We start from the raw sequence: 25,725 nt of genomic DNA on the forward strand, positions 1-25,725 counted from the left end.
TTTCCCAGAACATTTTTTGAAATTAATCTAAAAATTTCTGAGTTTTTTGGCAGAGGTATAACATATATGTACATATTCAACATCTAACTAAACTACAAAACTGTTTTCAGAGTACAGGAGAAAGTGGAAACAAGGTATAATCTCTAAGGAAAATTAAATGAAGCTAAATTTTTATTAGAATAAATTTTAAGTTTTGTTTTTAATTTTCATACCATTTATAATATTTGACAGTTTTCAGATGCTACCGTTAAAAATACATGTTATGTTTTCACTGCTTGTGTTGAAAAGCCCAAATTTTTACATTATTTTTAAACACAATGCACCAAGCTTTGTTCACAAAGAAACTTAAACACAGTTATGACAATTTGATAATGTGGAAAAAATAAAGAAAGTAAGCTAAACATATTTATATTTGCTTTATTTTATTTGAAACATTCAGCCAAAAGTATTATGTCATTAATTTCAATATTTACAACGTTTGATTACAAAGACCTGGGATTTAAATGCCATCTGAGACGTTTTGATATTAAGAAAGAAGAGTTTCATGAAGTTTCCTGATGATCCTCGTAAACAGGTCCCTTCCTGGACTGAGCGAAGCCACAACTTCCTCAATCTGTTGGATCCTACAATAAACCACAATTATTAAACATTAAACATTCTGACAGTTTGAAATGTTACAGTGATACATTTACAACAGAAAAATTCTCAGATCAAGGGTGGTTATCATTTGTAATTTAAGTTTTTTCCTACTTCTACAAACCTGAATCAATGTTGAGATGATTAAAGCAGAAAATAATCTAAAAAAAAAAAAAAATGCTCTGATTTCTTTAGATTTTTAACATAAATGCACTTTAACGGAAATATTTGAATTACCAAATCTCAACAAATAATTGATAAGACAATAACCATTTTTATCAGTTCTGATCAAGAAGTTTTCTGAAGGATAATGTCTAGGAAACTGGTTTTCCAGCCAAGGAATGAAAAATTATGATGAAAAAGGAAAATGAACTGAAGCCACAGGTTGAAATTTTTTTGTCAACGTCATTTTTCTCCATAAATTATTTCATCATTTTTACTAGTTTACTGAATTTAACCTGTTGATTTCCATCTCTGCTTCACTTACGTTGTGTTTCCGATCAGGTTTTTAAAGCTTTGCACATGGAAGACGCAGATCTGGTCAGTCAACCTGACACCGAAGACGACGTCAAACTTGGAAAGCTTTTTCAGACTGCTGAACACAATGTGGATTCTAGAAGAACAAGGAGAAAGACGCAAAAAATAGTGTTTATGATAATGTTTCCAGAACGTATAGGAACCTGGTTAAAATTTAGGAATATTACTTAGCACAACTTTGCTTTTGAAATGATGCAAAACATTCATCCATCATAGCAAAGGCAGAAAAGATGGCATAAAGTAAAACTGAGCATTTCCATTTTTTAGAATAAAATTCTTCATATAGCCAAATTCTGTAGTCCGACAAAAAAAAATAAATCCATAGATATAGGTGTTAGAAGTAAACTGGGGGTTTAAATGGATGTTGCTCATTGGTAATGGAGGTGAGTCTTACTGGGTCTGGGAGCAGCTGATGTGGAGGATATCAAAGCGAAGATTTCCCCACATCTTCAGGAGCCGCAGCTCCTCTCCAACCAGGCGGCAGCGGCTTACCACCAAGCTGACGTCATGGAGAAGCTGCAGGAAAACAAAATACTTCAACTCGCAGCTTCAATTCAACGTAGCAAGAGATATGGAGAACTATGTCACCTGTCGTTAAACATATGGACCCCTTGCCGGGTGACGTCTCGCGCACAAGACCCTGCCCCCATCTCCATCTCCGTGCTTAGCTAAGCAGGGTTAGCTTAGCTAACAGCAGCGATAGTTAGTCTACCACAGCGTTCACTTATTGCTAATCGCAAAATAAACATCAAGCCTGAAAACATAATATTGTAACGAACTGAATGTTCTGTTCTTTGTGCGGAAAACGTTTGAGTGTTTCTTTTTGGTGTTGAATCCCGAAACATAAGGTGGTGGTGGTGTCGGTTGCTATGGCAACGAGTCTGCGCATAGCGTAGCCGACGTGTAAACAGAGCGAGAGAAGAAAAAAAAGAGTGGTTTTGAGTTGTTTTTCTGCGTTAATTTCCCTTTCCTGTGGTGCCCTGCACTAAACTAATAATACCTACATCTCCAGGTTTCATCTTGTTAAACCGCGGCAGCGCGGGTATAACGGACTGAGCGAAGTCCATGTAAAAGAAAAAAATTTTTGTCCGCCAGCGTTGTGCGCATGCGCGGAATTTCCGGATATACACGCCATTTTATGCTCCTATTTTAATCAGTCTAATCATTTATAACCAGAAAAGTGTGAGCTAAAGCGGATTTTCCCTACTTTTGTCTCTTTTTAAAGTTTAAACAGGAATTATAACAGCTGAATGTAACTCTGAAAAACAAACGTGTGTTTTCACACCAACCTTTGGGACGTGCCCACTGGTGGGATATTTCTCCACCCAGCCAGACTCTCCCTCAATGAACTGGGAGACTAGTTTATGAACTAGACGAGCGTGACACTGCGACTTCTCATCTGGCAGAAAAAATATTTATAAAGTATTAAACAAAGTTAGAAACAAACATGATCATGGTCAGACTAAAGATAAACGAGAGAAACACAGATTATTTTCTCACCACTGAGATTAAACTTGAAGTTGATGTTTGTTATTTTCCTCTCAGATTTGCTGTCAGCATCGTTTCCTTAAAAAAACAAAAAAACATTTAGATATTAGATTAAGCTTCCTAACAAAAATGTTTTTAGTAAGAAGAAATCATAGAAATAATGTAGAGAAAAGTAGAGGTAGGAAATATGAATGACCAAGTCAGAGGGATGGACAAATGGATAAAATAAATTTTAATTCATGTTAAAAATAGAAGATATTCAGCATTTGTTTGCTTTTACTTTAATCTGACAGTAAATAAGACAAAAAAAAAAACATCCAGTAACTTTTACCCAGAAGCTGATTTATATTAAATTTAGCTAAATAATTTTTACAGAATATAAAAAAATATATATAAAACCTAATACAAAAATAATAGGCCCAAAATATTTTAGATATTTTTGTGCTGAAGTCAGACAATGTTTTATTCATGTTGTGCATTTAGCTCACTGACAAAAAAAGACAATATAATTGTTTTTTCATAAAAAAAAAATTAACCCATGACTACTTTCAACTTAAGAGTTTTGGCCCCCAATTTATCAAATTTCTTTTACATATTTTCTTTTCTCACACCCATCCAGAGTGAAACTTTAATAAACTAAATCACAGATTTTTCTCAACAGAGAATGATAACTCTCTTTTTAAAGACCATCAATAGTAATACTTAAATATTTATGCTTCAGACTGTGAAATAGCTAAAAAAAAATCTCACCATTGGTCTTTTCATACACCAGGCGCAGGAACATGGTCTTATGGAGGAATGTGAAAACTGAACAGTTGTCTTTCTTGTCGTCTTTCTCTTCAAGCCTCCATTCATTCAGCCTGATAAAATAAAACAAATTAATCTTCAATATTCTCTGACACGAAAGCATAAACCCCCTGAAAACAAACGGACATGTTCAGCGTGTCGATGTCGTTTTCCAGCTTCCTCTTTTCAGCTTTCAGCTTCGTTAGCTCACATGAATTCTTCTTTTTCTCCAAATCCAGTTCAGATGTTTGTCTAAAACAAAGCAAAATTATTTGTTAGACTTAATAAACAATATTAAAACTGAATATGTGTGCAAATGACTACATCTTTATGAAGCTACATGGAAAGAGGAATAAAATAATCTTAACTCACCTTTCATGGTCAGCCAAAGTCTCAGTGACCTTTGACATTTCTATAAGAAAACACAATTTCATTATTTAGGTTAAAGTAAGTTAGAAAAAACAACAAGTAAAGTAGATGAGATTTATCACAAATTACCTTCCTGTAGCGATTTTAAACTAAGTTTATCTTCTGAGCCTTTTTCCACAACTGCATCCAGTTCTGTATGAAAAGGAAAAACACATCAACCTGTCCTTTCTTATGCTGTTTTCTCCCTGACACTCTAACTTCAATGTATGAAATACAAAAGATTTCATTTTTAGTAGAATAAAGCTAAAGCTAAATTGAAAAACTGAGTGAAAAACTAAATACACTCTCATTATTTAAGTAGAGTTCACAATATGTTGTTTGGAGCTCAATAATTGCAGGCTGTTATGTTCTGATGTGTACCTGCTTCTAAATCGCTGATGCAGCCGTCCAGAGTTTGAATCATCTCATCTGCCTGACTGATTGTTCCCCTCAGTTTTTGTTGTTCCTCCTGAAAAAACAAACAAAAAAATAAAATAAAAAAGGTTTCTGAACAGACACAACCTTAATATTGTTGCAAAGAGTCTCACCAGATTAACTCGAACAAGGTTTGCGTAGAGCTCCTCCTTCATTTCATGACTCTGAACTTTGCTGTTTTTTCTGAGCAAGTTGTTTCTCTCCTTTAGCTTAGCACCGAAAGATTTGAGCTGGTGACGAAAGCAAAAAACACATGGAACATGGTTTTATTTTAAAAACATTATAGATATAAAGTTTGTCAAAAGTTGTTTATTTATTCTTTGAATTTATTTTGTTTAGTCAAGAAGTTGTTTCTCCAGACATTTAATGGTGTATTAAGTTTTGTTAGGCTGCTCTTGGCAGTTGGTGGTTACCGTAGCAACCAGTAACCGACAGCTCCTCCCCTTTTTTCTATTGCCATTCTGTAACGGCTGTGTAGTAGGATCGGCTCTGTTTTCTTTACAAGTATTACATTTTAGCATATACTTTAGACAAATTCAATCATATACAGTGTTTTTCCTGAGTAATTTTGCTAAGTTTTCAATCAATCAATCAAATTGTATTTGTATAGCACATTTCAGCAGCAAGGCATTTCAAAGTGCTTTACATCATAACAAACACAAAAACACAAAGTCATGCAACATAATCAACAATCAAAACATTATATCAAGTCAAGTGCCATCATTGAATTCGTAACTGATTACGTTTCAAATACAACTCTAAACAGAAGGGTTTTGTAAATGTTTTTAATTGTTAACTTTAGTAACAGTTAAAATTTTACAACTTAACTGCTTATTGAGAGCTATTGCTTTGTAATTTGTTTAGGATTATTTATTATATTTTATGTAATGTTTAGGGGCAGAAGCTGCTGGACTAATGTTGATCACCAACTTGATTTCCTCTGTTGTTCGAATAAATAAATGAACCTGTAATGAAGTCTACTTATCGGATCTGAGACAAACGTAGAGGGGTTACACACACACATAAACCTGATTAAATTGAGGAAGTTCACTATCGGACTCATGAAACAAACAAGATTCATTCTTTAATACCTCTTTCTCTGTGAAGTGATTCACTTCCTCCCACAAAGATCTATTTACAGTCTTAAGAGGTTTTCTTAAGTCTTGCATCCGATACTTAAGCCTGGAAAAGGGACAAATACAAAAACACGGAACCTTGAGCAAAGTGGTATGTTTAACTTTGCCTATATAAACAAAAAGTAAATAAAAATACATACCCTTCCACTTTTTCTGTGAGGGTCTTGACATCTGCCTCATAAACTGATTGTTTAGGGCGGCTTATGTGTTTATCTTTTAATAAATTCAATGCCGTTGCATCAGAGTTGTCCAGAAGCTGCAAAAGCAAAATAAATAACAATCAAAGCAAAATTTAGCTCTGATCACATAAATGTGAATATACAAACAAAAATGAACCGTACTCTGCCAGGAAGGACGCTCTGGCGAGGATTATGGATGACAAAATCTATGCTGAAGAGATTGAAGAACTCCAAAACTGTAATTGTGCCATCTTCGAGTTTCTGAAACCAAAACAATAACGAAGTTTTGGTTTTTTACATAATTTCAAATGGAAATCACATTTTCCACTTGAAATTTGTCAAAAAGGACATACCTTTTGTCCATCATTGCCATAGTCTTCAAGCTGGGATTCAAACAGGCTGTGTTTGAAAGCTGGAAAACATTAAAAAGTGAGAATTACCAAAAAAAACAGAGGGGTACGAATACCAATGCCTTCATTTTAAACGGTGACATCTTACTAGACTCTGATGCAATTTCACATCTGCTAACTGTGCTGCTGGAGGAGTCGATGGTCTGCGCACAAGCAGCGGCCATGTTGCTTTCATAGTCAACATCAGACTGAGATGCCTATGAAGAAATTAAACAAGAAACGATGAGCAAGAAGTGATGATTTTTAGACCACCAAGATGTAGAAGAAAAACAAACCAAGATTACTTTATTATAACCTGTAACACCATTGTTATTATTGTAGGGAAATTGCTTGTTTTAGGGATTGTTTCTATCGTAAAATATCTGATTACTATGAAGGATGCATTATTAAACAGTCTATGGTCTATATAAAACATAATCATTACATTTTTTTTGTACAAAATTGTTCTCAGTCTGCTCAGTTCTGCCTATTTCACCTCCTAAGGTCTCTTGTCACTTTAAATCCAAAATAGCTGCTGCTGGCCACGCCCCCTCAGCATTTACACTCACACTTGAAAATGGCTGCAAACAGGCACTTTGAAAAGCTGAAGTGGTGCCTCCTTCACAACTAACAAAAACGAAGCAAGAATGTAGCTTTCTGTGTTTTAAAACAACAAAACACTTGTCTAAAGTGTAAAACCAGCTGGCCAAATGTGCTGGAGATTTGCTTGGCTTGCTAGGTAAAAGGGCTGGGTTACTAGGAAACGGCACAGTGGCTTTTGATTGTTAGTCAATATTTGGGAGGTTTTTGAAACAACTACTTTTCCAGACACCAAAAATCATTTAATTACTGCTAAAAAACAACAGGATGTTTTTTAGAAGCAGATGAGACAAAAATGTGAATTTTGCATGATCAGTTCCCTTTAAGAACTTTGTGCCTTTTGTTGAGCATCACAGTATTTAAGATCTTAACTGAAAAGATTCTGGGCCATTTTGCTTTCGTTGCCACTTTGACTTCATTAATGTTGCTCAATATAATATACATGTAAAAAATAAAAGATTTAAATAGCAATTTCAAGAACCTAAAAATACAATATACATTTATTTTCGACATACCGTTTCAGAGAACTCTGTGCATAGCTTCTTTCTCTTCTCATCCTCCTCTGTCTCATCTTCATTGTCCGGCAGAGACCTCTTTTGTCTTGGGCTGCTGGACGTGAAGTCGTCCATATAAGCAAAATCTTCCTCCAAAGGCTGGAACGTGGAGAACTGATTGGACGAGTTCTCTTTCTTAGAGAACTTCTCAGGCATCATGGTGTCAATCGTTTCAGAAAAATCTTCGCAGTCAACCAGTTCTTCACCGTGAATATCAGTGATTTTGTCAAATTGGCTCAGCTGATTGGGAAAGCTGACAGTGATCGTCTTTGTAGGTTCTTTAACAGCAGATTTATTCAACTCACCCGCTGTGTTTCTTTTAGGGAGTTTTGGTTTAAAGCCTCCAACTGACAGCTTTGACATGAGCTGTTTTGTCTTTAAGCTGAAAGGAATTGAGCTGCTTGCTACAGAGAGTTGTTCTGCTTCTGCATCATTGGTATTTTTTTCCACATTGGGATCCAGATGAAGCAACAAAGGTGTGCAGGTTTCCATGGCAGCAGGATCGGGAGCCGCATTTATCAACTGGCTCAAGCGTTTCACTTTAGACTGGAGATCGGCTAAACTCTTTCGTCTGGACATCCGCGAAGACAGAACATCGGCATTTTGATCTGCATTACTGGGTGAGCTTTCCATCTTCTGTGATACGGTCTGCGTTTCTGCTTCAGATCGATATTCATCAGACACAGATTCCTTGAAACTTTTTGAATGAGGGTTTTGTTTGGAAGAAACACCTTGAGGTGGATCATCTGTAGATGACGCCAAGGGTTCAGTCTGATCCACGCAGATTTCCTCAGTGTTGTTTTTGGTTTTATTTATCGGCTTGCCCACATCTGAGCCCAACCTTGAGGATTCATTTTCAGGATCAGTGTCCGGTTCCTTTGTTCTACATTGGGAATAACTTGAGTCTGGACAGGATGATGTGTTTCTGTTAGCCTCGCCCTGGGCACAGCTCGTCTGAAACAGTTCAGATTGTGTTGATGAAGGTGGATTTGAATCCAGACCACGGTTCCCACTCTCCGTTTCCTTCTTAGCGAGAATATCGTTCATGTTCTCAGAGTTTTGATCTGACATAACAGGGTGTAATAGGGAGTTATTGACGATGTTTGCACTAAGGCAGTGAGTCATATCCATAGTTGCATTATTTGTTGTGAATTTTGTGATTTTCTCTCCAGATTTCGGCAACAATTTGACGTGACGTGACGCTAGTTTATAATTCTTCGAAATGCTTTTTGTGTCACTTTCTGTCTCATCCACAAAGGTGTTGCTTGTCCACTCTGTGCCGGTGGGAGAAGAGTCTGTATTCTGGCTCGAGGCTTGGTTGAAATCCGTGACAATGCTTACAGTGTGGCTTCGGGTAATATCCATAGTAACATCATTTGCTGCCAGCCAAGCCAGATTCTTTTCATTAGCAGGCGGCAGGCTGACAATTTGGTCTGACAACACATTTGAATTTACAAGAACCTTCCCCATCAGACTTTTTGTTGATTCCATTTCTTCATCGATTACCCCGAACCTTACAGTTCTCCCACCATCAGCGGGTAACGCGTCCACGTTTTGGTGTGGAAGCAGGTCTAAATCATGTACGATGTTCACAGTGTGACTTTTCGTCATATCCATGGCTGCATCATTTGCATTGAACTGCACCGTTTTCGCTCCATTTGAAGGCATGGTCAAATTTGGGAAAGACCGCAGAGACAAATCCCTCCTAATATTTACTGTGTGGCTTTTGGTCTCAGCCATTTCTTCATCGATTACCCCGAACCTTACAGTTCTCTCACCCTCAGCAGGTAACGCGTCCACGTTTTGGTGTGGAAGCAGGTCTAAATTGTGTACGATGTTCACAGTGTGACTTTTCGTTATATCCATGGCTGCATCATTTGCATTGAACTGCACCGTTTTCTCTCCACCAGCAGGCAGCAAGTTCTCGCTTTGGTTTAAGAGCATTTTTAAATCAGTGAAAATCTTGACAGTGTTACTTTTTGTCACATCCATAGCTGCTTCATTTGAACTGAAACACTCAGTTTTCTCTCCATTTGAAGGAATGGTCAGATTTGGGAAATCCCTCTCAATATTTACAGTGTGGCTTTTGGTCACATCCATTTCAGCATCCTTTGCACTGAATCTCAATGTTTTCTCTTCATTTGAAGGAATGGTCAGATTTGGGAAAGACTGCAAAGGTAAATCCCTCATAATATTCACCGTGTGGCTTTTGGTCACATCCATTTCTGCATCAGTTGCCCCGAATCTTACGGTTTTCTCTCCATTTGCAGTCAAAACCTGGTTTGGAAGTGGCAAATCACTGCTAATGTCCATTGTGGTGCATTGAGTCACATCCATGCAGACATCAGCCATGTCAAATCTCATGGTTTTCTTTCTGTAGTCATTTGTAGACTCAAACTCAACCTGAGGAAACAGAACTTTCCATTAAATTTTAATGAACAAGGTAATTACTGCATTAGAAAAAGGTTGACACTGAAATATACTTTATTTAAAACTTTAATCTCACCTGGTTTCTTTGTTTTATTGTCTTTAAAGAGGTCTTTGTTGAAGTTTCTGCAAGTAAACATAAAAAAAAAAAAAAAATCCAGTTTACACTAATTTTCAACACTTTTACTGTTGACAATTAGTGGTCTACCTTGTAATTTCATATGCTTGGAGACATTTTAGTTTTTACCTAATAATAATATTAATAAATAAAGAACTGTCTGCCATTATGTCACCTGTATAACCTGATGCTCCAAATCCTTCTTTATGCTGTTGATGTAAGTTTCTCTCTGTCTCCCCATGAACACTTTGACGATGCGCAACTTTAGTGGGTGAAACAGTCTGAAGGGACTCGTGTTTATGTAGCATTTCTTCGCTCACTTCAGCTTCCAAAATGCATCCCGTCTGAGCTTCAGTCATGTCCATGTTATCATCCAGATAAACTGTAAATCCATCAGATGGCCCTGAAGTAGCAGCCATCGTTGTTGAATCGTTTTGGAGCGGATTCGGTTTGATATTAGTGGAGATGTGTACGGTGTGACTCTCGTCCAAACAGTCGTCACCAGCAGAAAACCGCAACGTTTTTTCTCTGTAGTCATCTGGAGCTGCAACTTTATCCTGTAGAGAGGCAAAGTTAGCAACATGGATATTTTATATTAACAATTGTGGCTCATAAACATCGAAGTTTATGCTATTTGCAGACTGGCGGTACAACTACAGCTTTCTAATCACACAATGTTTATTGAAAGATATCTGCACTGCAAAAACACAACAACTTACCAAATATATTTGGTCTAGATTCTAGTGCAAATCTGAGCAATCTCGGTAAACTTGAAATAATTAAAAACTAACTTAAAAGTAACATTTTAGTAAGATATAACAGATATCTAAGTAAATAATTCCTTTATATTGATGAAAAAAATTCTTGTCCTATTGGAAGATAAATTAACGCATAACAAGACTTATAAAACAAGATTTATTAAATAATATAAATGTATTAAATATTCCAAGTATTCCAATATATTGTTGGAAAGTTACTTTTAACGTAGTCTTGCCTTATTTCAAGATCTTGTGTTTGTGCATTCACTTACTCGTGAATATTTGTTTATAAATATTAAAATTATAAAGGCCTGAGAACATAAAGTAGTGCCTCTAAAATCCCTACTGACTTAAAACGCAATACATCAGCTAAAAAACAGAAATATTCAGACAGCATAAAAGTCTGGTCACGGAGAAAATACAGGATCAAATGAATGCTCCTGTTTTTTCTTTTAAAAGTGAATTTCTCTCTTAAGTTACTGCTTTTAAGCTGACAGATACAAATTTAATTTTGGGGATTTAGACAAATAAAATAAAAAGAAGCTTATTTACCATCAACTGATGCCTTTGTGGCTCCATGTTCAGCTTTGAGGAGGTTTTTAAACCTGGAGAAGTAAAATAAATCACATCAACTGTATCTGTTTCATCACTGAATGTACAATGGGAGACTACCATCGTCTTCATCTGCAAGTACAATTAAATAAGCATAGTAGAACCACTTATAATAGCAGAAGACGGCAATAGAAGCCTACAAAAATGTTTTTTTTTTAGTATTTTATGTTTAAAATTATTTGGAGGTTCAAAAACCCATTAAAGTTTAATCTCTACCAGATGTGTCAGTTATGAGTATCAAGATATTTAAATGTTTAAACGTTTTGGTTTCCAAAATGATAACATTTTATTTAAGTTTCAGGTTCTATTCTAGATTTATTTTAAAAATCTGGAACAAACTTCCAGAAAACTGCAAAACAGCTGAAACTCTGCGTTCCTTTGAATCAAGACTAAAAACCTGTTTAGAGTTGCTTTTGAACCAGAGTAAATGAAACATTGACCAACATATTTGATATGTATGATTTTCCTGATGTCAATCATCAAAATATAATGTTCATTAAACGTTTTTTTATACAAGGAAAACAAACTTGTTTATATTTTTCAGGAGATAAAAAATAGATAGATATTGCAATAAATAGGCCTGTCACATTAACTCATGTTTCTGGACGATTAATCGTCCCAGAAGTTATTGCGATAAACAATAATATTGTTCTTTTGAGACAATTTGCCAGTAATATAATGATAATGACATAATAATGCAAGACAACATCCTCAAAGATCAATAAACTTAATCATGTGATTAATTGATTTATTGATTATTGTGCCAGGTCCGACTACAACCATAACAATTTAGGTTGTAGTATTTTTTTTTTTTTTAAACAATTTGTCAGGTTTTAGTAATTTTTTCTAAATTAATGTTCTTTTAACCCAATACTAAAAACAAACTAAAAATAAATTTGAGTTTTTTTGTACCTTTATGATCAGAAGACTGTGGTCCATCAATGTTCTGCTGTCCGAATTTGAAGATTTCCTTTTTCTGACTTTTACACAGAGGCTGCATTTCTTCTGAAGGAATGAGAAACTGAAAAACATCATCTGATCTTTGAACTTCAGTCATATCCATGCTGAAATCCCCTCCAGGTTTAACAGGAGCTGCCGGGTCAACACCACTCCTGTTTGTAGTCAGTGGGTAGTTCTCTGGGTCGACGTCATCCGTTGGGATTTTGTGCTGCAGCAGGGAGCGGTCGGCGCTGGTTCCTGTGAGATTCTGAGTGATGTCCATAAACTCATCTGCAGTGAACACAACCGTTTTCTCTCTGAAGTCGTTTTTTAAACCAGACCAAACCTGGAAAAGAGAAGAAAACAAAACAACAAAAAAACACACAGAAATGGCAAAAATGTTAATATCTGACTGCTTTCCAAAAACCCACATGTTAAACTTCTTAAAAGGACTTCAGAGAGTATCTCTGAAACTCACCTTATGGCTTTCAAGAGGAGTGTGTATGGAAAGATTTATAGAAGATTTACTGGCTGAAAAAGAAAACAAAAACAATAAATTAACTGTTGAGAAATCCACTATTCAGCTACAGTAAGTACTAAATATAAACTTTTTTTTTTTTTAGAAAATCTGATTAACCAACTTGTAGTGTACGTAGATACTGTATGAAATTGTCTAGTAATTGTATTTGCAGTATACTGGAATGTTTTTTAAATGCTTGTTGATATTTTAACATAACAGCAATATCATTCCCAGCTGTGGAGACAGTAGTCTATTGTTAAATGTTATGTAATTTTCATTTTAAATTTTATTTTTAGGCAATTGTAGATATGTATATTTGTTATTTGTTCCTTTTTTAAAGTTGGATGTTGAGTCTAAAATAAAGCATCCATCCATTCATCAATAGCAAATGAGCTTTGGCTAACTTTTTACATTAAGAAATGTAGATAAAAAAACAAAAAAAAAGAAACTATGAGATTAAATCATGTTTGCCCAGCTATATGCAGCTCTGAAAAAAATTAAAGAGACCATTTAAAATGACCAGTTTCTCTGACTTTACTCTTTATAGGTTTCTGTTTGAGTAAAATGAACTTTGTTCTTTTATTCTATGAACTACTGACAACATGTCTCTGAAATTACAAGCAACAATTTTATATTTATTTGCAGAAAACAAGAAATGGTCAACATAATGAAAAAGATGCAGTGCATTCAGTCCTCAAATAATGCAAAGAAAACAAGTTCATATAAATTTCGAAACAATACTAATGTTTTAACTCAGGAAGAGTTCAGGAATCAATATTTGGAAGAAAACCAGGAGGTTTTAATGGGGTTCAGTGCAGTGGGCTCTTAGGTTTTTCCAGAGCTGTATATTCGCTCTTAAGACCCATGTTTGTTACCATTTTGGTTTTTGACACAATTATGTACAAAAATACTCATTGTCAAGCTTCAAGAAAGACAGAGATGTGAGATTTCTCACCTTTTTGGTCGTTCGACTCCAAGCTTTCACAGCTCTGTTGCTGTTTGGTTTCTCTGGCTTGTGACTCTCTTTCTGACTTTTCGTACATCTCTTGAGTTGGAAAGAGACACTGAAAAGGATCGTCGTCGTCCAGAATACGGCCGGTCTGGGCTTTAGTCACGTCCATGCTCACATCATCGTCTCGACGGAAACCACTTCCATTAAAGGATTCTCCAATATTCCTGCTGCTACTCAGAGATTTTGGCATCTGATTTTCTTTGTCAACATCTGCAGCCAGGGATGATTTTATGTCGTCAGAGGTTAAAGGTGTCATCCCTGTGCTGGAGGGACTCAGTTTGGAGAGGCTCGAGAGAAAGTCTTTAAAGCCAGGATCCAAAATAGGAGCCGCTGTGGAAACGGCTCTCGTTTCCACACTTGAATCCGTTTGTTTATCAAGCAGTAATGCTGACGCCTGATTTGTTGCTTGTACAAAATGATTGGGAGGCACTTCTGTGAAAACATCAGCTATGTTCCCCCCTCCTGAGAGTAACAGATCGTAGTTTTGGTGGTCTGGATCTCCAAGCAGATCTGCATCACTGTTGATGTTTATGGTGTGACTGTGAGTCATGTCCATGTCGGCGTCCTCTGTGGAAAACACGACTGTATTCTCCCCAATGCCACTGCCGCTGTCAAAGTGGATCTAGTGAAAGCAAATAAACTCAATGAATAATTACTAAACACAAACTAAATGAGAAAATAATAATATTTTTTAAAAAACGTACGTTTTTTTAGTTTAACAACTTTGTGACCGTTGTAATGTAGCAAACATACCACTTCAAAAAAAAATAAAAAAGCAAATTTTAGAGGTCACACCTCTAGTTCATCCCAAGTTCCATCCAGGGGTGGGAATTTAACATTTTCTCCACCAGCCACTGCGGCTGATGGAGAAAAGCTCAGGATATGAAATATCTCTACAAGTACCAAAACTACAAACTAAACTAAATAACCAGGATCCGAATTTCACACTCACCATTATTCTTTGTTGAGAAGAATGTAGAGGAGCATTCAACAAGGAGTCTATACCTACAATCAGAGAGCTGAGTTACTAAAAATACTAAAAACAGACAAAAAAAAAATACTAACATACTAACAAATAAAACAATATTCCTACCCATGATCTGTGGGCTTGTGTCCTCAGCTGTCACCATCTGAACCCTTAATTAAGACAGCAAAACGTACGCTCAAACAGATGCAAATAAATTAACTGAGATTTATTAAACTGGTCTCTTTACCTGTTTTGTGTTGTTGCAGTAGCTGTGATATAAAAGAAGAACAATTACAAACATGCTTCAAGTGAATAAAAGGGAATAATATATAATTTTCCTGCATACCTGCTCCCATTAGCTCTTGAAGAGGGTTACGTGCAGGCAAAGCATTCTTAGCATCCCTATTAAAAACAAATGAGCTGATTGGGTAAAAACAATTTCAACATGTAACGTAGGAGGAGTTTTCTTCTTGCACTCACTTGGCCAACGGCAGAAAGTTGTCGGATGGAGCAAAACTCACTCTCTTCGACTTTCTCTTTTCAACCAGTTTGGCAGTTTCCACCTAGCGGAGATAAAAAAATAACTGAACAAGACCCGTCTTTTTTTAACAGTTTGCATCATCATTATTTTACAACATTTAACCATTTAAAATGCAACAGAATAAACAAAACCTGGGCATTTAATTTACCTCATTTTCTTGTTGCTGTGGGTCCTGCATAGAATTCTGTGTTGCCTTTAAAATCTGAAAATGTACATTTAGGAAATTGATTTTATATGTGAAATGTATGTCTGATGTTTTTTAATACAAACACAAAAGTTCACTCATAACTTATTACTGATATTTCTACAGTGGTCAAGATGTGAACAAGGAACCTGGAAAAATGGATGAATGACAGAGATCGATGGATAAAAGGTCAGATGGATAGAACAGGAAGTTTCACACTCTTTCTTTTGTCTTAACTATCAAAACCTGAGAAGGATTATGTGTACTTTCTGTAATAAACTATTTGTAACACTTACAGAAGAAATGCGTCGCTTGGAACATCCAGTGCCTTCACTGTACCAAAAAACACAAATTATTATTAGGTCAGTTTGTCTTTTCCATTCAAGTCTTTATTCATACTTCTGTGAAGAGAGGCATCAGAACCATGACGGACTACAAACACAGCACTCAGCTGACCAGCCGCGACCCCACCCTGCCTGACACCTTAAACAGTTTCTTTGCCCGCTTTGACACGGCGGGCAGCAGAGAAGCCATACATCTACCCCAACTGGAAGAGCAGCACCAGCCCCTCGTCCTACAGAAGCATCAGGTGACGTCCACCCTGAGGAGGATCAACACCCACAAAGCTCCAGGACCGGACAAGGTGTCAGGCCAGACGCTGAAAACCTGCGCCGACCAGCTGGCAGGAGTGTTTCTGGACATTTTCAATCTGTCCCTGCAGCTCGCCACGGTTCCTGAGTGTCTCAAGTCTTCCACCATCATCCCTGTACCGAAGAAGAGGTCCATCACCAGCCTGAACGATTACCGGCCCGTCGCTCTGACCCCGGTGATCATGAAGTGCTTGGAGAGGAGTCTTCTGAGGTACATCAGAGACTTCATCCCCGCAAACCTGGACAGCCTTCAGTTCGCCTACAGAGCAAACCGGTCAACAGAGGATGCTGTCTCCATCACTCTGCACACAGCCCTGACCCATCTGCAGCATCCCAACACCTACGTTAGGATGCTATTTGTAGACTTCAGCTCAGCATTTAACACCGTCATCCCAGACAAGCTGGTGCTGAAGCTACTCGAGGTGGGGCTGCCCGCTTCACTGTGCCACTGGATCAGAGACTTCCTCACCAACAGGCCTCAGGTGGTGAGAATAAGTGGCTCAACATCGTCCCCACTGGTCCTCAACACAGGCACGCCGCAGGGCTGTGTGCTCAGCCCAGCTCTCTTCACCCTGTTTACACACGACTGCGTGGCCATCCACCCCACCAACACAGTCGTGAAGTACGCGGACGACACAACAGTAGTGGGTCTCATTTCAGACAACAACGAGACCCACTACAGAGAGGAGATTCTGCAGCTCACTCAGTGGTGTTCAGCCAACAACTTGGTGCTGAACACAGGGAAGACCAAGGAGGTCATTGTGGACTACAGAAGGTCCAGGAAGACGGATCACACTCCCCTTCTCATAGATGGAGAAGTGGTGGAACGTGTGGACAACATCAAGTTCCTGGGCCTCCACATCACGTCTGACCTCTCCTGGAACACAAACACCTCCCACCTGGTGAAGAAAGCACAACAAAGGCTCTTCTTCCTCAGGAAACTGAGACGGGCTGGACTTTCCTCACGGCTGCTCGTGAACTTTTACAGGGCGATGATCGAGAGCATCCTCTGCCTCAACATGACTGTGTGGTATGGTAGCTGCACAGCACTGGAGAGGAAACAACTGACACGGGTGGTGAGAACAGCACAAGGCATTGTGGGATGCCCCCTCCAAGACCTGGACTCCATTTACATAGGCCGGGTCAAGAAAAGAGCTGGATCCATAGCCATGGATCCCAGCCACCCGGGCCACAGACTGTTTGTGCCGCTGCCATCAGGCAAGCGGTACAGGAATATACGGACTACAACAAACAGACTGAGAAACAGTTTCTTCCCCACAGCCGTCAGAGCCATTACTCCCTGCCGCCCCCCCCTCCCACACATATCATAACCTCGCAGTCACACATATATATCCCCCACCCCCACACAGCCACATTGTTCTGCACTTTGCACTGTCACATTATCTGTACTTTGCCATAATTGGACCTACTGCTACTTCTTTGGTGTGGTTGAGTGCCTTTAGTTAATTTAGTTGTATATATTGTTATTATTATTATTGTGTGTTTGCTTATTTATACTGTATATATTTGACCTTTTGCACGGGAGCTGCAATGGAAATTTCGTTGAATTCTGTTCAATGACAATAAATGCTATCTATCTATCTATCTATCTATCTATCTACCTATCTATACAGAAAAACATGATGTAAATATAATAAATACAACATATGCTTGATAATCTGCAGCTAGATAATGGCTAAAATGTTCAATTCATCTATTATTGTAGAAGAATAAATACAAACATTCTTATTTTCATAATCAATGTAAAAAAAAAAAAGGGTTGAACTCCTTTTACTTGCTTACATATGTGGACTTTCAAAGGCTGTAAATCTTGAACCTCGTTTAAAGCTCAGGCAACAACCATAAATAAAAACTCTAAACACTAATATTTTTTACTCACACGTTCTTTCCTGGATCCACAGGTTCCATCTTCATTTATCTTAAAAGGGAATTTTACTGCACATTAATAGAGTTATTTCACAGCATTTAAGGAAATGCTACAAATGGTCACACCCGGACTAGATTATTGTTCACAAGAAAACTATTTGATTTTGATTAGCAAAGTCTTACTCTCAGGTAAGAAAATACAACAAAGTCTGTTTCTAAAAGTGTTTGTATTATTTAGGTCCTCCTTTATTAAAACTGGTTCAAATTACATTGTTGTGTTCCCAAACACCGCTTGTAGTTTGATCAGTGTTTATTCACATAGAAGCGCAATTTAAAGGCTAAGCTACGTGAGCATCCTACTAACCAAAGATCAACTTCAGATCAAATTCATCTTTCAAAGTAACGCACATTCATTAAAAACATTGTGTGTGATTCATTGTTGAATTCACACATAATTAACATAAACATAAATTAGACCTTCTGAAAAACATTGAGAGAATATTTGCCTTCATTTTTTACATAAAGGAATGCATAATGTTTCCATATTGCTAGCATTATTAACAGAAACAGTTGTTGTAAATAGCTTTAAAGTTAACAAGCTATGGACAAACTGCCCGTCAAACCAGTATTAAGCCACGTACCTTATTCACTGTAAATCAGCTTCTTCGTTCTACACCAAATACATCTATGTTAATACTTACTAACTATCGAAAAAAAGGTTTTATAAGACATTTGTTTTTTAGATAGTGCGCGATTCTCCAACCTAAAGCTAACGTCTAAAGTTTTGAATTTAGCCGCCTCCACGCATGCGCATTAGCTCTTACAGTGCTCGTCTCGCGGCTTCTTTTTTATTGTTGTTATTAAATTATAAATATTTAAATTATATAATATAGCAAATTATGCAAAACGTTTCCATACTGTTTAGCCGTAATAATATTTTCTAAAAAAAAAAAATTAAAAAAACTCTAGAAGACGTTTTATTTACACCGGAAACTGTTGCCAGATCGGAAATGATCACAGAGGGCGGGACATATTTGAAATTTGTGGCTGTTATTGAAAGCCTTTTTCTGAGTCTCCTAACGGGTAGTTGTTTATTCTCTTTCTTTGGTATATTAATGAACGTTTTTGTATGTTTTAGTGTTTAAGGGTTATTTTATACCTGCCAATCAGTAAACTGACCGGGCGTTTTTAAATTGCAGCAGCAAATGTTACATTTATGTCTGTCAGTTGACTCGGTTTTAGCAACATGCCGTTAGTTGTGTACTTTCGGATCAAATTTACTGTATTTATTAGTTATATTTGTGCAAAGTGTAAAAGTGCAAATATTTAACTGATAGAAATGGCCGTTTTGAGGGATTAAAGTGTTATTTTGGTGCCGCACACATAAGTTAATTGTTTTTTTTTTTCTACACTGTTTATATTAACTGCTATCTTTGCTGTATCTGAGAAATATCTTCAAATTGTATTGGTAGTGTATTTAAAAAATGTCTGTCTAATGTGATATTCCTTTAAGAATTAGAATTTGTGATTTTTCTTGTCTTAGATGTGATAGTAGCAAAAGAAAAAATATATATTTTCCCATCATCCTAATTTTTTAAAACCTATTTTTATGTTGCCTCTTAATGCAGGTGCCTTTATTATTATCACTGGAATTAACGTCACTGTGAGGAAAACTCAATGTCTTCAAAAATTCCAAGAGGTGAGCTTTTTATTGTATTTTTCATGGATATTTTGATATTGAAGTTTAAATTAGCTTTCTTTGAAGTAATGCTAATGAATATTCATATTTTCAGGTACAAATTTACCAACAGAGGCAAAAACTGTTCAGAAAACAGACACAAATCTTAAAAATTCAAGGGAAAATGTCCTAAGGTGAATTCAAAATTAAATAAAAAATCTCTAAATTCAGTTAGCTTCATTTCATGTTTATTATAAATTGTCTTTCAGGAAAAATGTTCACAAAGGGTAAGTAATGCATCATATTACATGATATTAATGTTCAGCAGACACTAGACATTTTTATTGTGTTCAACATATTTATATGTCCCTTTGTTTTTTTGCAGTGTTTCAACCAGATATGGGCAACAGGTGGAGCTGAAGGAGCAAAATCAGAACCTGGTGGCTGCAAATGGGGAGCTACAGAAAAATCTGTCAGAGAAGCAGGTAAAGAAAAAAATGAAACAAACATTTATCATCTATTAGTTCATGTTCTTGTAGTATACATTTCATATCACAGCAAAGAGTTGAAGAGTTGGAGCTGCAACTCGATGAGCTTCAGAAGGAGAATGTAGAGTTTCAGAAAAACCTGCAGGACTGTCACACGCTCCTAGTTTCTGCCAAGATAGACCCAGGTGAAAAAGATAACTTTAAATTTCTAATTTTACCCTTTGTAATGTTGTCTGTTGTAATAAACATAAGTTTAATGTTTTAGTTTTAGGGGAAAGGGTTGGAGATGCAGTGAGACAGAAAGAAGACGAAAGGAAAGAAGTTATGGTATGTTTTTATTAATCTCCCTTTCACTTTATTATGTGTATATAGCCTCACAAACAAGTCAACATGCCTACAACGGTGCATAACTGCTTAAATTTCAGAGTGTTTCCACCGATCTGCTGAGGGAATTAAAGGCTTTTGGAGACATTGCATTACAACAGCGTACTCAGCTACAGGCAAGCCATCGTCTTCTTTCATCTTTGTAATCCTGTTGCAACATTTCTGTTTAGTTTGGCTGAGGTTTTACTATCATTTTTAGGAAATCCAAGCAACAATGGAGGACATCACTAAAGCGCGAGAAGTTATGAAGCAAGAAAGAGAAAATTTCTCTCAGGAGGCTGCTGAAATGGAGGGAGCTCTAAAAGAGGCAGAAGCACTCTTAGTGTAACAAAGAAATATATATCTGTGAGATTTTATGTTGAAATAAAGGATTAATGTTTTTCTACAGTAACTCACAGCAGGATCTTTGCTGTAAGATGAGATCATTAAAATTTTTCTGTTTCTAAATCTCAAACGTAAAAACGTAAAACAAAAATGTTTGTACAATGTCGTTTATTTAAATGTGCAAAATGTTGCATTTATGTAAACAAAAATTAGTAAACATGAGGGAACAATTCCCATGAAATCACAATATTATTATTCTAAAATGCTAACAAAATTGATTTGGAGAAAGCGACCAGGCTAGCATACAGGCATATTTGAGATCTTTGCTCAAATATAAGGAAACATAACGGTCAGCATTATTAATAACATAAAAACAGCATAATTGTTTGCTTTCCAAGCTAGAAAGTAAAATAATTTCAGTGTTTCTGTTAAAACTAAACAGAAACACTGTTTCTGAATGTTTTGAGTGAACTTTCAAATAATTTTTCTTTGTTTTAACTTATCAAAACAAAAACACATCTCCAGCCTTCCAGTTTATTAAATGTTCTGCCATAATTGCATATTTTCATATTTTAAATTTTTTTCCTTAGATTTCTAAACTGATCAAGTAGCTTTTTTCTTACTTTGTTTTTGTTTAGTCTTGCACATATGTCACATTTTGTATTTCTTTTAATGACAGGCAGTTTGCTCAAATTATGTCGCATTTTTCTGCCATTTAGTGCAACAATATTACTTCTGCTCAGCTTGTCAGACCGAGTTTAAACTTTAGAGGGCAGTATAAGGCTATAAATCACTAATCCATTACCTTTTCTGAAAGACGTGTACTCATACTGACTTACCTTTGCTTTGTTTTTAAGAATAATTAACTGAAACAACAAGCCTTAGATCATATTTCTGTTTAGATCATATCCAGTCAAGTAGAAATGACTTAGATTCATGTTTCAAGTACACAATGTTCAGTTTTAAGTTAATCCTTTCAATCTGCTATCATTGTTTTGAGATAAACTAGTTAACAATGTATTTATCTCATTATCAATCAAGTAGCAGCTCTCTGACCAGACTAAATAACACAGAAAGACAGATTTATTGCAGTCAGGACAAATCTAACAGGGACAGAACCAAAAAGGATGGAAGGGGGGCGGGCAGTGATGGTCCCCTCCCCTGAGCAGCAGCGTCAGGGGTCAAAGTGCACTTTCTAAACCGTCACATTCCAGTGAGCCGTTGTGGGAGACACGTTCATCCCTCCCTCTCCTGAGAACAATGGCTGCTGTCAAGCCAAATGGAAGACATTTAATCGATCAGCTGAAAACATTTGTCATTTATTGAAGAGTGTGGTTGAAATGTTGGTTTGATTTAAATACAGCATGACTACAAAGCCAATTTTTTAACCTCATATGTATTTTGCTTTATTTCTTGTTAAATAACTCCATCATACCTACAATTTGATATTACGTACTTTATTGCTTGTTTCACTCAAGACTCAAAGTTGCTAAAGAGATCAGTGTCTCCTGCTATTAAAAAAAATATGACACTTTAATTGGGATTTTGAGTAAATTTAGTGGTGAAACAGGCCCACAGCATCACAGATCCTCCACCATAATTACCAGCTGACATGAGGTCAGTTTTCCTATTAGGATTAGTGTCTTGTTGGACATGTTTTTTTAAGTGCTATAAAAATCACTATAAATAAAAAAGTTCAAATCTGGTCAGAGTATTTCTGATTGTGCTTATTTCTATTCTTCTCCGTTTTCGATCAAATTCGATCTGAGTTTTACTCAGCAGTAAAACACACGAGCCATGCATTAAAGCTCTGCAGGGATTTCTGAGCAATTGAAAGAAAAAAAAAAAAAACAGCAAACAGAGACTGAAACTATGGAAGCCCGTTTCCGCCACTCTGTAAAAAAATAATAATAATAAATTATCAAAAGAATTATCTCATTATAATGAGATACTCTCTAAAGTTTAAACCTTAAAGTTTAAGGTTTAAACTTAAACTTTAAGGTTTAAGTTTAAACCTTAAAGTTTAAACTTTAAGGTTTAAACTTTAAGGTATATGGTTTGTTAGGGGTTGCAGCAAAAACAGCTGAACTAGAAGCTAAAATATGAAGCCCCACCATGCAATGCATTCTGGGTTCCTTTAAAGTCCATTTCTGATGTTCAGAACCGTGATAATACACATTTCTGGCACCTAGCAGGAGCTCAACAATGAAATCAGAAGCTGAGCTGTGATTTCTGTCTTCAAAACAGAGTTTGAAGACAAATAAAACAAAATAAAACTTGGTTAAAATATCAGACTTTTAAAACCAAATTCAAGCCCCTTCAGAGAAGATAAAACTCCATCATCCAACAGTTATCACTGAGATGACTTTTTAAAGCTGAGCTGAGTTCATTCCAATAACATGAGTTTATTGGAATGAACTCATGTTTATTCCAATAAACATGAATGAACATGAGTTCATCTGTTCCTTTTTACTCCTTAAAAAGTAAAAGGAGAGAAAATCTGTTTAAACATTTGCTTTTAAGGCCAATTCCTGGTGAGCCGAGCAGCATTGAGGCAAAACTCCTTCATTCAAATTAAATCACAATTACTCAGATTCCACTGCATTTACTCAGCAGATTTCATGGAGTCCTCTTCAAGGCCGTTCTTCTGAGGGGAAACTCCAGGACTTTCCTGAGGAGATGCAGAGCTTCTTTCCTTGAGTCCAGATAACCGGAGATCTCTCCTGTTCGTCCTCTTCTTACCACATTTTCATCGTCTGTCTGCCAGCTCATTCACAACATCAAGTTCCAATCAAACAACTCACTGTTACCAAATTACAGAATTATTGCAGCCTACAGCAGGAATAAAAACCTATAAGACTATTTGGTCCATGCCTGGGTTAAACCATTAAAGGAACCGGGGTCAAAGGTAAGGGAGAATCTTTCCAACCACTAATTTGGATTAAAAACAAATTTAGTACAAAACTGAACAATCTGGACACCCTAAAATCAAAACCTGTGTTTACCTAATTGGATGAAAACACCTGCCCAATTGAATATGCTGGTGAAACGGGAAACCATTCTGACCCGTTTCACCAGCAGATCCAATATTATCAATCAGAAGAACAAACATGTTCCCCTAATTCACCACTTCATAGATCGTGGATGGACCAACCCGAGTTCTTCTGTTCTCCAGCAGAATCTCACCAGGTCCACAGTTGAGTCCGGCGTGCTGAGAGACTCTGGATCTCCAGACTCAGAACGCTGGTACCGGTGGGCCTGAATGAGCAGCAGGACAGCTGAGGGGATTCCTAGCAGGACTGACCGTGCTCTGGGGGTCGGGGTCCAGTCTGAACCCTGAACCCCAACCCAATAAAAGGAAAATATCCCTATGCCACATATCACAGTCAACAGGACCCTAGCCCAGTGTGTGTGTGTGTGTACAGTATATATATATATATATATATATCTATATGTATATATTATTTATATATTTTTTAAAATCAATAAACAATATTTCTATAAATATTACAGGCTATGTGTGATCCAAACTGCACTCTGACGAAATTGAACTCTTCTTAATGACGATCATCCGATTGGCCAATCGTTGCTCATCATGGAGCGACCCCTGCTGGCGACACCAGAGTCCTGCAAACATGGCTCCTTCTGATTGGGTCAGCTTTTCACAGAATTGATCAGAACATCTATGCAGTATGGTGTCTCCGTTACCATGGTGACAGATGTCAGCTCTGCAAGAACGTCTCAACGGTCCATGGACCAGTCAAAACCTCTGGCAGGGAGAACACATTAGAACCAGTCTGAGTGGAGCTGGCGAAAGGTTAAACATCATGAAACTAGGAGCAGAACCTGAAACAGAACCCAAAGCAGAATCTGGAATAAAACCTGGAACAGAACCTCAGAACCTATTGGAACTTCTTCATCATGCCTGAACAACCAGAGACCAGATGAAGAACCAGACAGGTCCAACTGATGACTTTAGGAGCAACTGTTGTGGCCATTTATGCTAAGGTTTGTAGTTTATAATTTCTACCAATTTTGTTTTGTTCTTTGGGTAGTTGGAATATATTTAAGTTAATTTAGAATCAAAATTTGTAATTAATTTTTATATTTGGAATTGTTTAATTTACGTTGTTAATTGTTAGACCCTCCCACCAATTTAAGTAATTAAGAACACACCGGGTGCTGGGTGCTGGGTGGATGTCTGGTGTGGACGGGAGGTTTGGTAGAATGATTTTTTTGACCACTTGAACACTTGAACACTTATTTACACTTGTTTACACCTTCAAACATTAAATTGAGATTATTTTTCATTTCAACTAAGTTACAAGACCTTTATTTCTACTTTTACAATAAATGAATCAAGTCAAAGTGCGTACAAATCCCAAACCACCCACAGCCTTTATTGGAGTTTTTATTTTTTGCTTTTTTGGAACGAAAGGCTGCGACAAGCAACTTTATTTCAGATGTATGGTGCATCAGAACCAACTTCTCCTGGTACCAGGTAACAACTGAGCCGGGCGGGATCACAGCTTTCATGGTTGCACAGAAAGAAAAGGAATAAAGTTTAAACCTTAAAGTTTAAACCTTAAAGTTTAAACCATGCCAAGTAATTAGCGTGCAGTCTCTCAACCGCAACTCACTGGAAATGTGATAGTTTCTCTCCGAATTGCATACAATTGAATTTTTCTATTTTTATTACTTCAAAGTCACTGCTTTCAGATGTTTATTATGTTAAAACAAACCCCCGAGTTTCCAGGTAAGCTCGGAACAGTCGCTTTCTACAATAACATGGAATTTTACAGGCCATTTTCGGGTTATTTAGAAAATTCGAGGGTATAATGTACGCATCACAAAATCAGCAAACACTCCAGTGCAGGTAAAGTTAAATCAGGGAGCTAGAAGCACATGCACTCGTGATTAAAATCTTAAGATCTGGTAAGAAATTGCATGTATTTTGTGCTGGTGAATCATAACCAGGCTCCAAGAAGAACGTCAAAATGTAAAATAAGGAAACAGTAACATGAAACAAAATATATATTAAATAAAATACAGAAGACAAATGACTGAAAACTGCATTTGAAATCAAAC

General features: G+C 36.8%; 2 protein-coding genes across 2 annotated transcripts; one reads left to right on the forward strand and one right to left on the reverse strand.

The window, feature by feature from the left end:
• Positions 1-392: 392 nt before the first annotated feature.
• Positions 393-18,563, reverse strand: knl1 (kinetochore scaffold 1). Its single transcript, XM_032586049.1, has 32 exons — positions 18,405-18,563; positions 17,777-17,815; positions 15,523-15,559; positions 15,191-15,244; positions 14,982-15,064; positions 14,848-14,903; positions 14,749-14,770; positions 14,628-14,671; positions 14,487-14,539; positions 13,478-14,156; positions 12,481-12,533; positions 11,976-12,348; positions 11,004-11,056; positions 9,869-10,250; positions 9,655-9,701; positions 7,110-9,551; positions 6,104-6,212; positions 5,959-6,017; positions 5,768-5,866; positions 5,567-5,682; positions 5,382-5,472; positions 4,404-4,520; positions 4,237-4,324; positions 3,946-4,008; positions 3,820-3,859; positions 3,595-3,699; positions 3,412-3,521; positions 2,674-2,739; positions 2,463-2,572; positions 1,568-1,689; positions 1,124-1,249; positions 393-623 (listed from the first exon to the last, which is right to left on the reverse strand). Exons 2-32 carry the CDS (start codon positions 17,809-17,811, stop codon positions 527-529), a joined length of 5,931 nt encoding a protein of 1,976 aa, XP_032441940.1. The 5' UTR covers positions 17,812-17,815; positions 18,405-18,563; the 3' UTR covers positions 393-526.
• Positions 18,564-18,767: 204 nt separating this feature from the next.
• Positions 18,768-20,704, forward strand: knstrn (kinetochore localized astrin (SPAG5) binding protein). The gene is made up of 9 exons (XM_032584539.1): positions 18,768-18,846; positions 19,392-19,462; positions 19,557-19,635; positions 19,711-19,728; positions 19,827-19,926; positions 20,000-20,114; positions 20,195-20,256; positions 20,355-20,429; positions 20,513-20,704. Exons 2-9 carry the CDS (start codon positions 19,441-19,443, stop codon positions 20,639-20,641), a joined length of 600 nt encoding a protein of 199 aa, XP_032440430.1. The 5' UTR covers positions 18,768-18,846; positions 19,392-19,440; the 3' UTR covers positions 20,642-20,704.
• The last annotated feature ends 5,021 nt before the right edge of the window (positions 20,705-25,725 follow it).

This window comes from Xiphophorus hellerii, chromosome 15 (genome assembly GCF_003331165.1).
Source record: "Xiphophorus hellerii strain 12219 chromosome 15, Xiphophorus_hellerii-4.1, whole genome shotgun sequence".
Classification (NCBI taxonomy): Eukaryota; Metazoa; Chordata; class Actinopteri; order Cyprinodontiformes; family Poeciliidae; genus Xiphophorus; species Xiphophorus hellerii.